General features: G+C 39.9%; 1 protein-coding gene across 2 annotated transcripts in view; it reads left to right on the top strand.

Annotated features, from left to right (window-relative positions):
* Positions 1-1,044: 1,044 nt before the first annotated feature.
* The window catches only part of SLC33A1 (solute carrier family 33 member 1), a 29,130-nt gene continuing 14,584 nt past the window's right edge, over positions 1,045-15,590 (top strand). For both annotated transcript variants that reach the window (XM_044754873.2, XM_014830818.3), the window contains exon 1: positions 1,045-2,379. In XM_044754873.2, the coding sequence (XP_044610808.1) occupies positions 1,593-2,379 (787 nt within the window). In that variant the 5' untranslated portion in view covers positions 1,045-1,592. The remainder of the gene's footprint in view (positions 2,380-15,590) is intronic.

The raw sequence follows: 15,590 nt of genomic DNA, 5'->3' as shown, positions 1-15,590 counted from the left end.
ACTATTTACTTGTAACTTACTATGCATATTTACTTAAAAAAATTTTCAGCAAGTTCATTGACCTTTGATGCACACAAATAGAACTTCTAAGTTAGAACTACCATTCCTTAAGGAGTTGCAAAAAATTTCCTGAAATATTGCATAAAACTAGCTTTCAGAAATGTGCTATTTGTATAGTTTGGTTTCCTGTCTAAACTCTAGGTTACATTTAACAAATGTGTAACTTTTTGTATTCAAATTTTAATGTCCATCTTCATGAAACCAATCTTTTTTTTCAATGATTTTGAGATGGAGAAGAGTTATTTCAATATTTGTATTTGTGAGAGGCCGGCAATAACGTGTTTTCTCTCTTAAATGGCGTGAGGCTTGGCAGGTTTAAGTACAGGTTTTTGGTTTTTAGTATTTAGGTATCCAGTGCAAATCAATATACATATTACACATACACTGACATATATACACACAGCTTTTTACAGGTATTTTGCATACACCACACACAATGCTTTCGGTTCCCCGCGGTTATTATATTTCAATAACGCCCGCCTACTGAGTTAACATGGCCTAAAACCTTACTACCCAATTCTTACAAGACCTCTTACAGCAGCTCACAAGCAGAGAGAGGTAACGAGCCAATGCTCCTCCGACCCATGGAGCCCAACCAGCGCCCCCGACCCCGGGCCCGGCCCCCATGCGCCTGCCCGGGACGCGGACCGCAGAGAGACCTCCCTCCCGAGCGCGCCGTCCCGTCCGCGCCGCGCGCTGCCCAGCCGAGCCAGGCCCCTGCCTCCCTCACGGGCACACAGCGCCCTGGCGCCGACACGGCCGGCTCGCACGCGTGAGGACTCATCTTCCGGAGTTGGCCGGCCGCCCACAGCAACGCGCAACACCGCGCCCGCGCCCCACCGCCCCGCTGAGCACTTGCCGCGCAGGCCCAGCCAACCGCCTCACGTGGCCACGCCGGCCCAATGAGCGAGGCCCACGCCGGACAGACGGGCGCATGCGCTGACAGAGCCCGCGTCGCGCGGTGCGCCCGCGTTAATCCTCCCGGGAGATCCCAGCGGCTAGTCATGTGGGTTCCTGCCGCGAGTCGTCTCCGAACTCGGCCATGGGAACCTGTCCTGATTGGCTCCCTCTGGAAGCGGGGAGAGGACTCATTTGAGCCTGGACCACTTCCTGAAGAGCGAGGCCGGAAGTTATCCGGTCTCTCCGGAGTCTTCTGGAGCAAGTGCTGTCGGCCGCGCTGGTGGCGGCGGCAGCGCGGTGCTGGGAAGCTGGCCGTCCGGCCTTGCCGCCGCTAGGGGCCGTTCCCCGCGCAGCACCACGGCCCCGCGAGCCTCGAGCCCGACGCGGCGGCGCCGGGCTGCCTCAGGCTCCTTCACGCCGCTGCCGGGGGCACCTGCCGGGGCATCGCCCGGACCTCCAGCCGAGGCGCTGGCTCCCGGCCCCGGCGCTCCGGGCCGAAGCGAGGAGCGCGCTGGTGGCCCCGCGCTGCCGCCTCCCTGAACCCTCGAGGCCCTGGTCCAGAGCGACAGCCTTGGGCCGGGCTAGACGCAGCCAAGACGCTCAGCCCCGGCCGCCCGCAGGCGGGGCTCTGCATGGTCTCTGAGATGTCGCCCACCGTCTCGCACAAGGACAGCAGTCGGCAGCGCCGCCCGGGGACTTTCACCCACGCGCTGGATATGAGGAGCGGGCCTCTGCCGCCGGGCACCTGGGATGACAGTCCCCCGGACCTGGCGGGCGGGGAAGGGGACAAAGAAGCTCTTCTGCAGGGCGCCGGCACTGGGGACTTCTCGAAGCCCTCCCGGAGCTGCCGGGCCGAACTAAGCAGCATTCTGCTGCTGCTTTTTCTTTACGTGCTTCAGGGCATTCCGCTGGGCCTGGCGGGGAGCATCCCCCTCATCTTGCAGAGTAAAAACGTTAGCTATACCGATCAAGCCTTCTTCAGTTTTGTCTTTTGGCCCTTCAGTCTCAAGTTGCTCTGGGCCCCTTTGGTTGATGCAGTTTACTTTAGGAACTTTGGTCGCCGCAAATCTTGGCTTGTCCCGACCCAGTATGTTCTGGGACTCTTCATGATATATTTGTCCACTCAGGTGGACCGTTTGCTCGGGAATACTGATGGCAGAACCCCCGATGTGTTTACTCTCACTGTGGCGTTCTTTTTGTTTGAATTCCTGGCCGCCACTCAGGACATCGCTGTGGACGGCTGGGCGTTAACTATGTTATCCCGGGAAAACGTGGGTTATGCTTCTACTTGCAATTCAGTGGGCCAAACAGCTGGCTACTTTTTGGGCAATGTTTTGTTTTTGGCCCTGGAATCTGCTGACTTTTGTAACAAATATTTGCGGTTTCAGCCTCAACCCAGGGGAATCGTTACTCTTTCAGGTAGTGTATTTAAACTATTATACTGTTAGATTTCTTTTACGTTTGTGACTCCTTTCATCTAAGTGTGTGACGTTGGAAGGAAGCTCACTGTTTACTACAAATCATTTTAGGGGAGATGATCCGAGGTAAGTTTTCCATTCGCTAAAATGAACTTCAACCGGAATGACTGCATTGGAGCAATCGTAATGGGTCAGCACTCAGCAGTGAGCAGGGAGAGGCAGCCATCCAGTGACATTGTCGTGTAGGGGCACACAAAACTCAGGGGTCGCTTGGTACTTGCCTAATACTCATATGCACATTTTTACAAGCCTGGCTAGTGTGAAGACATGAACACAGCCTGACTCCTGTGGTTTACGTTTTCCTTTTGTCTTTTGTTGAATTGAGATGTCTAGCTCCATCATTCTGGTCCATTTCTGCCTCTAATACTAAGAGTCCTCATCTAGCCTTTTGGTGAATAGAACACGGTTAATTCATTCAAACATTAATGAGTTGACTAAGTGACAGAGTTCTAAGGGACCCCTGTATATAAAGCAGAGTCTGGCCCACAAGGAATGGGAGAGATGCACATTTTAAGGGAGCTCAGTGTTGCCAGCCATCAACTGGTTGTGAGAGTCAGGTAACATTTGACCTTGTTGAATTATAAGATTCCCTCAAGTGGATAAGTGGCATTCCAGATTGCAAAACGCCAGGTGAAAATGCATGGAGGCAGCCAAGTACAGAAAGATACGGACAGTGCCTAGAGGCCCAAAGTGCCTGAAGCCGTAACTGTGGGGGCTGAGTTTGGGAAATGGTCTGAAAGAAAAGTTGTGGCCAAATTAGTGAGATTTTCTTGTAATTGCTGTGAAAAAGAGTCTGAAGTTTATCAAGTGGGAAATTGAGTGTAAGTTCTACAAAATTTCCCCTTTTTCTGCGTGAGTAAAATACATGCCCCTGTAAGGTGTTCCAAGGGTATTTTTTTTTTTTTAACTTTCCTAACAACTAGGTCACAGAAGTAAAATCGCCAATAACAGGAATAACCAACATCAGGAATATAGTAGAATTCTTCATTCTGGTAGTGATGATGAATTTAGGTGGTTCTCCTTGGAAATTTAAACAGCTAAAATTTCTCTCATCTTCCCAGTACTAGGAGAGTCCCAACAGGGTAAATGTGAAGGGTAGACGTGTGATGAGGGAAGTGTAAGGGTTATATCATAATCTTCGGAAAGTGGAGGGGAAACTCACAACTGTGCTACTCGTCTTGTGAAATCTTACATACCCCCTGCGCACCCCTGCACCCTGTAAGGGACCCCCATTCTACCTCTTCAAACTGCTGGTGAGCCACTGCTACAGGTGAAATGATGATTATGCTTTTCCACAGTTGGTTTGAGGCCGCAAATGGTTGAGAGATACTGCTTTACCCCTAGACAGATTTGTCTCTGAGTGTTCTGGGGTCCCACTTCTGCTCTGTGGATAATTCTCTGCCTGAATTGCTTTGTGCGTGTATCATATCAGCATGTTGTTGCTTCTTAGGTGTTTTGCTTTTCATTTTGTACTGGGACTGTTCATATCAAGTAAGGACTAATGAAATAGGGTCTTACGTAACATGGGAAAGTCTCAGTAGAGAATCAAGATTTAAGAGCCTATGGAAATTAAATTACTAAGTAAATTAGAGTTTTCTTTTAAGTATGATGTAAGAGTGATTGAAAAAATATCATTCTAGGGAATGCCGTTATGCATTCAGGAGCCAGTATAATTATATTCTCCCTTAGCAACAACTGTTCCCCAAGGGGAAGATCAAAATTGTGCCATTGGAGTTGTATTTACACTGATTTCTTGTTTTGAATAGCTGTACGTTAAGAGTAGAAGAGTTCTAACGTTTTCATTCACCTTTTTATGACTGCAGATATCACATTTATAGCCTTATACTTTCTGGAACTTAGTAAAACTAAGAAAAATCAGCAGTTCCAAGGAATTTAAAGAGCACAGGAAGAATCATAAAGGAAGTATAATTACTTAGGTAATAAAAGAGCCAAACACTGAGACAGATGTTTAGAAAATCAGAAAATTAAAAAGAAGCATATTTATTTTTTAAAATTCTGAAATATGTTCTTGTGATTAACACTTTGTTTTTAGTGTTACAGATACATGGAGATGGAATATATTGAGAAAGAGCAATTTTTACCCTCCAGAAAGCATTAATACAGATAGTAAATTTAGAACAGGAAGAATAGGATGAGAATAGAATCCCTTAGAAACAAAACCTTGATTACACTAAGGTTGGCTTTCTGGTACCTTTGGGGATCCAGGACCATCCTGAACTCAGAAGTGGGCTTTTTCTGTCCTGCCTCCTTTGGTTTTCAAGCCTCTTTAGTAGCAAAAAGAGATGCAAGAAATGATGAAAGTAACCCAGGAGAACATAGAGATTAGAACATAAAGAACATAAACTTGAAAACATATGTTTCAGCTCCTTCATTCTTACAGATGAGGAAACTGAGGTCAAGAGGCTAGTTAGAGGTAGAGACATACCTACAACTTAGGTTTCCTGACTCCTTATCTGATGTTTTTCCTGCAGTTGGCAGGAAATACCTCAAGGAAAACCTTAAAACCTTAGTATAATATGTGCTGATTGGGCTTTTCTACCAGGGAAAAGTAGCACTCTGATTGCTGATGTCTAAAAACACCAGCCCGCTCCTGGAATGCCCTATGCCCAGAAGTGACAGACTAAAGGTCTTTTGTTTTTTTGAGTGACTCATATCATTCATTTGCTTAGCACTGAGTGCCTGTTTGGTGGTAGGCATGTGATTGGTGTTCTAATTTGATGTATAAGACCTGGGAATTCTCTGCTCCCAAGGAATTTATAGTCTGTATGGAAGTGTGCAAACCAAAATGATGGAGGGGTGGATAATGTAAAAGAGTCAAGTGAGCTGGTCCAAGACTCTAGGGATTGGAAAGGTAGAGATGACCTAAAAAACCCATACCCATCTAAAGGTGGGGAGATTCAATTCCGGTACATTGTTGTCTTGTGGCAATAGGATACCAGGATTGCTAGATCTTACGAGTATTCAAGAGAAGCTGGAAATTCCTTTTTTGTTTATTGTCTAATTTTGAAAACATCTATTAGCTCATAAAATGTATCTTTAGGTCAAATCCAGCCTGTGAACTGGTAGTTGAGGCCCACTTCTCTAGAAGCAACGGTAACAATAGTGAACAGAAGTCACTGAGATGGGAGGCCGGCTCCTTGGCATAGTAGTTAAGTTCAGCGCTCTCTGCTTCAGAGAGGCCCGGGTTCAGGGCCTCAGATCCCAAGTGCAGACCTACACCACTCATCAGCCATGCTGTGGTGGTGACCCACATATAAAGTGGAGGATGATTGGCACGGATGTTAGCTCAGGCTTAATCTTCCTCAGCAACAACAACAACAAAGTGACTGGGGTGGGTGCAGGATCTTTGGGTTTGGGGACAGGAAGCAGGATAGTCTGATGCTAGAGAAGAGAGCTGAACATCTGAGGGCTTATGAATCAGTTTGTTTATAGAAAAGCATACACTTAACAGGAGTCACTTGGAGAAAAGGCAAGTGTTGCTTTGGAAAAACAGATGCCCTAAGTATGAACTAATCAAACTATGATAATAGTTTAAAAACAGTATTTGTAAGACATTCATGCTTTGAGCTAGGAAGAGAGCAGGACCATTAATTCTGACTTAGTGACTAATTTTTTTGTCTTGCTTTCTAAAGCAGTACTCATTAATACATTTTATGTCACTATCAGAAATGCTACTTGGAATTTGGACAGGACTAAGTGACCCATTTCTAGATAGACCAGTTATTCTTATATAGGCAGTAGTACATTCCTTAGCATCTACATTTAGGCTTAAACAGTCCCGTTACATTCTTGGAAGATAAAACTATAGAGATGGAGACCAGATCGGTAGTTGGGGGTTGTGGGTGAGGGAAGGTTAGGGTTAGCATGAGGGAGTTTGGGAGGTGATAGAGGTGTTCTGTATCTTGATTATGGTGGTGGTGATTTGAAATTCATACATGTGTTAAAATTCATAGAGCTGTACACCAAAAAAATTTAGTGTTACTGAATAATAATTTTAAAAGTAAGACTTATAACAATAAAAATTACCTTAAAAGCTAATCTCTGGGTAAATATACAAAGATTCTGATGTAAAATCCTTGAGTTTAGCTCCCCTTTTGCCTTGAATGGAACAAGTTTGTAAATCTGGTGGATCTTGCATCTCAATATAGACAAATGGAGCAAATTTGAACTTGTTTTCAAATGTTGGGTCCTAGTAGTAAAGTGAAACACGTGGAGGACAAGTTGGGCTAGTAACTTCAGGAGGAATTAGGTATCAAAAACTGCAGCCCACACCCTCCCGAAGGAAGGTCATAAAGTCTTTTTTCTTTTTTAAAACAAAGCAAAGGAGAAATGGTACTGTGTACTTTCCTTGTCCAGTAAAGAACTGCAGAATTGCATTTGTGTGGAAAAGTCAATTTATAAAATACATTGTAAACCAAAAAAATTATTTGATTTTATTTGGCATATTTCTTACCCTGAATTTTACTTCTAATTTTTGAAATTTATTTAGAGGCCTATTGAATTAGCCTTCACTGTGTAAATACCAATGAAAAAATCAGAGAGCCTCACTAATTACAAGCAGTCTCCTACTTTCATTTGTAGCGTTCTTGAAAACTATATTTAATTTGAGAATGCAGAATAGATTTATCTCATACAAGGAGATGTTCTGTTCCTAGAAGATTAAAAATGAAAAATATAAAACCTCTGATTTCACCTGTTCTTTTAAACATAATTTTGGATAAATCTTGCATGTTATACATGTTCTTTAATTTCATTCTTTTTTTAAAAGCATTTCATAAATTTTAATTTTGGGTTTATATTTTACAATGTATACATATATGTTACTATAGGAGGTCACAAATATGTAATTTATATGTGAGAGTGCATGCTGAAACATTTTTAAGGATGAGATGCATATTTAAAAAGCAAGATGTTCTTACCTTCCACCATCTCTTCCTTGGTTTTGTGTCATTTAAGAATTTTTTTTTTTAATTTCATTCTTTCCCTTCACTTTTCAACACACTCCTCACTGGCTGAAGACCGGTGGTCATCAATTAAATCTAGATTATGTGATTTCAGCACACCTAAAGATTTCTCTTTTTTGATTGTTTTATATTGTCTTGTATTTGAGATTTGCACTTCTGATTTCTAGCACAGTCTTAGAACTGTTGCATTCTTAAATTTCCCATTAATTTTTTTTAACTTTTTATTTTAAAGTAATTGTAGATTCACGTGGGGTTGCAAAGAAATGTTTAGGGAAGTCCCATGCACCCTTCCCCCAGCCTCCGCCATTGTTAACAATATCAAAACCAAGAAATTAATATTGATGCATTCCATACAGCTTATTCAGATTTCACCAATTATACATGTACTTATTTGTGTGTGCACATATGTAGCTCTATGCAGTTTCATCACGAGTGTAGCCTTGCATAGACAGCACTACCACAATCAAAACACTCAACGGCCCCATCACCACAAGACTCTTTTGTGTTGCCTCTTTATTGCTGTACCCATTTCCTCCTCTCCATCCCTAACCTGTAGCAGTTACTAATCTCTTTTCTGTCTTTATAATTATGTTATTCCAGAAATGATACATAAATGAAATCATGTAGTGTGTATCCTGTGGACATTGGCTCATTTCATTCAGCATAATTTCTTTGAGGTTCATCCAAGCTGTTTCATATATCAATGATTTGTTTCTTTTTATTGCTGAAAAGTATTCCATTGTTAGACATACCACAACTTATTTTACCACTCATCCACTGAAGGAGATTTGAGTAGTTTCCAGTTTGGGGTACTTGCTACGTGAAAATAAGTATTTCTCTGAGATAAATGCCCAAGACTGCAAATGCTGGTTTATACTAAAGTCCACTTTTGGTTTTGAAAGGAGTTGCCAAACTTTCTTCCAGAGTGGCTATACCATTTTATCTTCTTACCAGCAATATATGAGTAATTCAGTTTCTCTGCATCTTTGCTAGCATTTGATGTTATCATATTTCATTTTATGTACTACTTTGTTATTGGTGAATTGTTACTTGCTCTTAATCTTTGCATTCATGGGAGTACTAAGTAAGATCTGGTAGCCACTTCAGAATATTTAGTCTGTCTGACAAGTCTTTGCTCAAAAAATCATGTTTATGAAACTTCACCATTAACTTTGACATCTTGATCATACACATACAGCATAATGCTTTTATAGATAAATTATATAAATCAAAATTAACCACATGTTAATAATGAAACATTTAGATTATTTCAGTAATGATATCTTTATAGTAGTTCGTATATCAGTCTATGGATGTTCTCTAGCATAAAAGCAATGTTAATAAACAATAGCCAGTAGTCTAAAGGTCAGTTTTATGTTAATTGCATTCATAAAACTTGTGAATATATTTTGTGGTAGTGGCTAAGCCTCTCTTTTTGCACTTGGCTTCATTCTTGTCCTTGTGAGCTATGGAAAGCTTTTGAATTAGAGTTCTGAATGATGCATTGTCACTGCTTCGTTCTTTCATGTGTACTGTTACGTTATCCTCAAAGCACAAGCAAACTAGAAATAATCTGCAAACAATACTGAAACCTGTTTAACTTGTTCTTATTCTTTTTTTCTCCTGGTATTGGTATCAAGAACTTTAAATTCTAGATGAAGATTATGTTCATTAAATTTGGGAGAATATACTAAGCAAATTTAAATTTTTTTTTTTTTGCTTAGAGAACTGGAACCCTTAAAGTAGTATGTAACTGAAAACTTTTAATTTTTACTGAACGTTTATATAGAGACCATTAATTGAAAATTTCTGGTGACAGTAAAAGTAATATAGTTTTTTTCAGATTTTTTAAACAGCAGATTGAAATCAAATGATAAACAAAAGCTTTCTCAATGAGAACAATATTCTAGATGAAATTCTGTAGACAAGCCATTATTTGTCACATTTCACAGATGAAATTAAGAATGCAAAAATAACAGCCTCATAAGAATAATCTTAAATTGTTATATTAACATTAGAAATTATGTTATGATGGTATTTTGATGAACTTTAATCGTGAGACTTGTATATATTACTGTATTTTAAAATGGATACCTTTGCATTTGAGAATGTTTCATGTTTTTCTTCTGATATCTAAAATTGATTATAAATTTCCCTTGGTGGAGAAAAGAATTCACCTAGAATACAAATTTCCATTTATGTTTAAAAGTATTTAGGCTTTTTGAATTTGCATAATTTGAATAGCAGAACCTTGCTTTTGGTCAGGCTTATGGAGGCTAAATAATTAGCCAGTCTAGTAGATTCTTGTTTCAACATTAATTAAAATAAAACTCTAGATAGGCAGTGTAAAATAATGGAAAGAGTATGAACCCCAAATTCAGAAGATTTAGGTTCAGGGGCTGGCCCCGTGGCCGAGTGGTTGGGTTCTCGTGCTCTGCTTCGGCGGCCCACGGTTTTGCCAGTTTGAATCCTGGGCGTGGACATGGCACGGCTCTTGTTTCTCTCTTTGGGAGAAAAAAGGAAAAAAAAAAATTTTTTTAATTAAAAAAATTAAAAAGATTTAGGTTCAAGTTCTGCTTCTTAATAATTTAACATTTGGCAAAGATTTAAATATCCTGAGCTGCTTTTCCTCATCTCTATGTAGTAATAATGTCTTTTTTGCCTGCCTTACAAGTTTGCTATGAAAATCAAATGAGATGACATATAAGAGAGGAGCATTTAAATACTAAGGTGAAATTGGTCTATACACGAGTGAAACTAGTCTGAACAAATCATGCTATATGCCTCTATCGTAAATGAGGTTCGAGCTGTAGTCATCAGCTCCAGCCAGCAGAGCAGCAGAGCAAGACCAAACACAAAGGAAAATCCTGACTGAGGAACGTTCTGACTGAAGAACTTGTTTCTGACAAAAGGTGACTAGGCTCCATGAACAGTTGTGCTAGATGAGCAATAAAATAAAAAGTAAACACATATAAAACTGAGTACAATTCTAGAATGTTAAAGCTAAAAAGCGTCTGGGATTTTCTAGCCAACTCTTCTTATTTTACAAGTGGAGAAACTGAGGCAGGGTTATCCAGTAAGTTTTGCAGTGGCGAACTAAGATGCGTTTCTCAATGGTTAAGGATCCAGATTTTGAAATTAGTTGAATTAGGCGTCAAATCACAGTTTTACCACTGACTTAAAATGTAGCTTCAGTCAAGGTAACCTCTCTAAGCCTGTTTCTTCATCTGTGAATTGGGGCTAGAAATAACCTGGTCTATTGGGTTGTTGTAGTAAAGGAGCTGATGAATGTAAAATGCTTAGCACACTGATGGCACATGGTATGCGCTCAATAAATGGTGTCTCTGTTATCTCTATTATTTTTAGCTATTATGCAGAATTTTCCAGCACATTATTGACTTCCCTGGCTTAATTTGTTCGAAATTATGGCTAGTGGCCCAGCTATGTTTCACTGAAACAACCCAAACAGTACTCTTGTTGTGTCCCTATTCTGCACCTACGTGTATGAGGAAATTGCTTCTGTGTCACAGTATTGAAAAGAAAAGGCTATTCTTAGATTAAAAGCATTAGTAAGTTTAGAAATAAAAGTTAGAAAGTTAGAATGATCATCTATTTGTTGTGTAAGCTGTCATAATAAAGAACTGAAATGGCTTAGGTGCTTAAGAAATAGGACTAATGGATCTTATGGGATATGAAAAGCATCTCCCACTCCTAGCACTTTCCTTGAATAAATGACGTGATAGACTTGTGTCCTTCAACCGATTCATTCCTCTCACTTCATTCACACAGACTTAATGTCTGTAACCCTTGTCTTTTCCTTGTTAAACATCCCTGTCTATTTTGGGTCTATGTAGTGTGTGTTTCATAGAGCCAGGACTGTCTTGTTTATCTGCTGTGCCTGGTACGGTGCCTTGAACATGATAGTCACCTAAGTGTTGATTTTTTTTCTTTTTTCCTTTATTGAGGTCATAATGCTTTATAACATTGTGAAATTTCAGTTGTACTTTATTATTTATTATTTGTCATATATATGTGCCCCTTTACCCCTTATGCTCACCCCCCAACCCCCTTCCCCCTGGTAACCACTAGTCTGTTTTTGTCCATGTATTTGTTTATCTTCCACATATGAGTGAAATCATACAGTGTTTGTCTTTCTCTGGCTTATTTTGCTTAAATAATACCCCAAGTTTCATCCATGTTGCTGTGAATAGAACAATATATGTAAAGGTTTAATACCTATCCTTTTCAAACTATTCCAAACAGTTGAGGAAGATGGAACACTTCCTAACACATTTTACAAGGCCAACATCACCCTGATCCCAAAGCCAGACAATTTTCACAAATAAGGAAAATTACAGGCCAATATCACTGATGAACATTGCTGCAAAAATCCTAAACAAAATATTTGCAAACCAAATACAGCAATACATTAAAAGGATCATACACCATGATCAGGTGGGATTTATACCAGGGACACAGGGATGGTTCAACATCATCCTCAATCGTGCAAAACTGAAAGCCACCCCTCTGAGAACAGGAACAAGACAAGGATGCCCACAATTACCACTCTTATTCAACACAGTACTAGAGGTTTTGGCCAGAGCAATTAGGCAAGAAAAAGGTATAAAAGGAATCCAAATAGGCAATGAAGAAGTGAAACTTTGTCATCTGCAAACACTGAGAGTTTCACTTCTTCATTGCCTATTTGGAGTCCTTTTATTTCTCTTTCTTGCCTAATTGCCCTGGTCAAAATCTCCAGTACTCTGTTGAGTAAGAGTGGTGAGAGGGGGCACCCTTGTCTTGTTGCTGTTCTCAGAGGAATGACTTTCAGTTTTTCCCCATTGAGTATGATGTTGGCTGTAGGTTTCTCATATATGGTGTCTGTTATGTTGAGGTACTTTCCTTCTATACCCATTTTATTGAGTGTTCATATCATAAATGGACGTTGGATCTCATCAAATGCTTTCTCTGCATCTATTGAGATGATTCTGAAGTTTTTGTTCCTCATTTTGTTAATTTGGTGTATCACATTGATTGACTTGCAGATGTTGAACCATCTCTGTCTCTGGTATAAATCCCACTTGATCATGTTGTATGATCTTTTTAATGTATTGCTGTATTTGGTTTGCAAATATTTTGTTTAGGACTTTTGCAGCAATGTTCATCAGCGATATTGGCCTGTAGTTTTCCTTCTTTGTGTTGTCCTTGTCTGGCTTTGGGATCAGGGTGATGTTGGCCTTGTAGAATGTATTGGGAATTGTACCATCTTCCTCAATTTTCTGGTATAGTTTCAGAAGGATAGGTATTAAATCTTCTTTGAATGTTTGATAGAATTCTCCAGAGAAGCCAGCTGGTCCAAGACTTTTATTTGGGGGGAGATTTTTGGTTACTGTTTCAATCTCTTTACTTGTGATTCATCTATTCAGATTCTCTATTTCTTCTTGATTCAGTTTTGGGAGTTTGTATGGGTCTAAGAATTTACCCATTTCTTCTAGATTGTCTAGTGTGTTGGCATTTAGTTTTTCATAGTATTCTCTTATAATCTTTTGTATTTCTGTGACATCTGTTGTAATTTCTCCTCTTTCGTTTCTAATTTTATTTATTTGAGGCTTCTCTCTTTTTTCCTTAATAAGTCTGGCTAAGGGTTTGCCAACTTTATCTTCTCAAAGAACCAGCTCTTAGTTTCATTGATTCTTTCTACTGTCGTTTTTGGTTTCTATTTCATTTCTTTCTTTTTTTTTAAGATTGGCACCTGAGCTAACAACTGTTGCCAATCTTCTTTTATTTCTTTTTCTTCTTCTTCTCCCCAAACCGCACCCCCCCCCCCAGTACATAGTTGTATATTTTAGTTGTGGGTCCTTCTAGTTGTGGCATGTGGGACGCTGCCTCAGCATGGCCTGATGAGCAGTGCCGTGTCTGCTCCAGGATCCAAACCAGTGAGACCCTTGGCCACTGAAGTGGAGCGTGCAAACTTAACCACTTGGCCACAGGGCCGGCCCCTTTATTTCTTTTTTGTCTGCTCTAATTTTTATTATTTTGCTCCTTTTGCTGACTTTGAGCTTTGTTTGTTGTTCTTTTTCTGCTCCTGTTAAATTTGGTTTAAGATTACTTATTTGAGATTATTATTCTTTGTTAAGGTGGGCCTGTATTGCTATGAATTTCCCTCTTAGGACTGCTTTTGCTGCATCCCACGAGAATTGGTATGTTGTATTTTTATTTTCATTTGTCTCCAGGTATTTTTTAGTTTCTCCTTTGACTTCTTCATTAATTCAATGATTGTTGAGTAGTGTGTTGTTTAGTCTCCACACATTTGTCTGTTTCCCAGCTTTTTTCTTGTAGTTGATTTCCAGCTTTGTAGCATTGTGGTTGGGAAAGATGCTTGATATGGTTTCAATGTTCTTAAATTTATTGAGGCTTGCTTTGTTTCCCAACATATGATCTATCTTTGAGAATGTTCCGCGTGCACTTCAGAAGAATGTGTATTCTGCTGTTATTGGATGGAGTGTTCTATATATATTTACTAAGTCAATCTGGTCTACTTTCTCACTTAATTCCATTATTTCCTTGTTGACTTTCTGTCCAAATGATCTATCCATTGATGTAAGCGGGGTGTTAAGATCCTGTACTGTTATTGTGTCATTAATATCTCCTTTTAGGTCAGTTAAGAATTGCTTTATGTGTTTTGATGTTCCTGTGTTGGGTGCATATATATTTATAAGTGTTATGTCCTCTTGATGGAGTGTCCCTTTCATCATTATATACTGCCCCTCTTTGTCCCTCATTGTCTTTTTTATCTTGAAGTCTACTTTGTCTGCTATAAGTTTGTCAATACCTGCTTTCTTTTCTTGGAGTTTAGCTTGGAGTACCATCTTCCATCCCTTCACTCTGAGCCTGTGTTTGTCTTTAGAACTGAGATGTGTTTTCTGGAGGCAGCATATTGTTGGGTCTTGTTTTTGAATCCATCCAGCTACTCTATGTCTTTTGATTGTTGAATTCAGTCCATTTATATTTAGAGTGATTATTGATGTATGAGGGCTTAATGCTCCCATTTTATCACTCATTTTCTGGTTTCTGTATTTCCCTTGTTTCTCATCCTGTGTATTTTGGACTGCTAATTCAGTTTGGTTCCTCTCTATGATGGTTTTCTCAGTTTTCTCCTTATTTATCATTTATGTGTTTGTTCTGATTTTTTGTTTAGTGGTTACTGTGAGGTTTTTATAAAAGATCTTGTAGGTGCTGGCCCCATGCCGAGTGGTTAAGTTTGAGCACTCTACTTCGGCAGCCTGGGGTTCACAAGTTAGGATCCTGGGCACATATCTACACACCACTCATCAAGCTGTGCTGTGGAGGCATCCCACATAGAAGAACTACAATGATCTACAACTAGGATATACAGCTGTGTACTGGGGCTTTGGGGAGGAAAAAAAAGCAATATTGGCATCAGATGTTAAGCTCAGGGCCAGTCTTCTTCACCAAAAAGAAAAAGAAAGTTTGAAACCCCATCCCACCACTCTGTGTCTTTTGATTGGAGAATTCAATCCATTTACATTTAAAGTGATTATTAATATTTGAGGGTTTAATACTGCCACTTTATTTCTTGTTTTCTGGTTGTTCTGTATTTCCATTGTTTCTCTTCCCTTGTATTTATGAGTGCCATTTCAGTTTGGTGGTTGTTTTTTGTGATGTTTATCTGAGTTTTCTCTTTATTTATGAATTGTGGCTCTGCTCTGATTTTTTGTTTAGTGATTACTTTGAGGCTTGTATAAAAGATCTCGTAGATGATATAGTCCATTTTCCTGATAGCCTCTGATCTCCATTGGCCTAAGCAGGTTCCATCCCTTTCCTCTTCTGAGTTATTGTTGTGATAAGTTATTCTGTTTTTTGTTGTGAGTTTGTGACTAAATTGAAGTGTTTATAGTTATTTTTGATGCTTTCCTTCCTCTTATCTTTTATGTTGTAATTGTTTCCTGACCTGTTCTCATAGAAAGTTGCAGTTTTCTGAGTTTTTCTGCCTATTTACCTGTTTGCTTAAGGCTTTGTAAACGCTTTTTTCTTTCAGATGTGAGGGCCTTCTTGATCATTTCTTGCAGGAGGAGTCTTATGATGGATTCCCTCAGCTTTTGTTTGTCTGGGAAAGTTTTTATTTCTCCATCATATCTGAAGGATA

This window comes from Equus asinus, chromosome 21 (genome assembly GCF_041296235.1).
Source record: "Equus asinus isolate D_3611 breed Donkey chromosome 21, EquAss-T2T_v2, whole genome shotgun sequence".
Classification (NCBI taxonomy): domain Eukaryota; kingdom Metazoa; phylum Chordata; class Mammalia; order Perissodactyla; family Equidae; genus Equus; species Equus asinus.
This window is presented reverse-complemented; position numbering and strand designations above follow the sequence as displayed.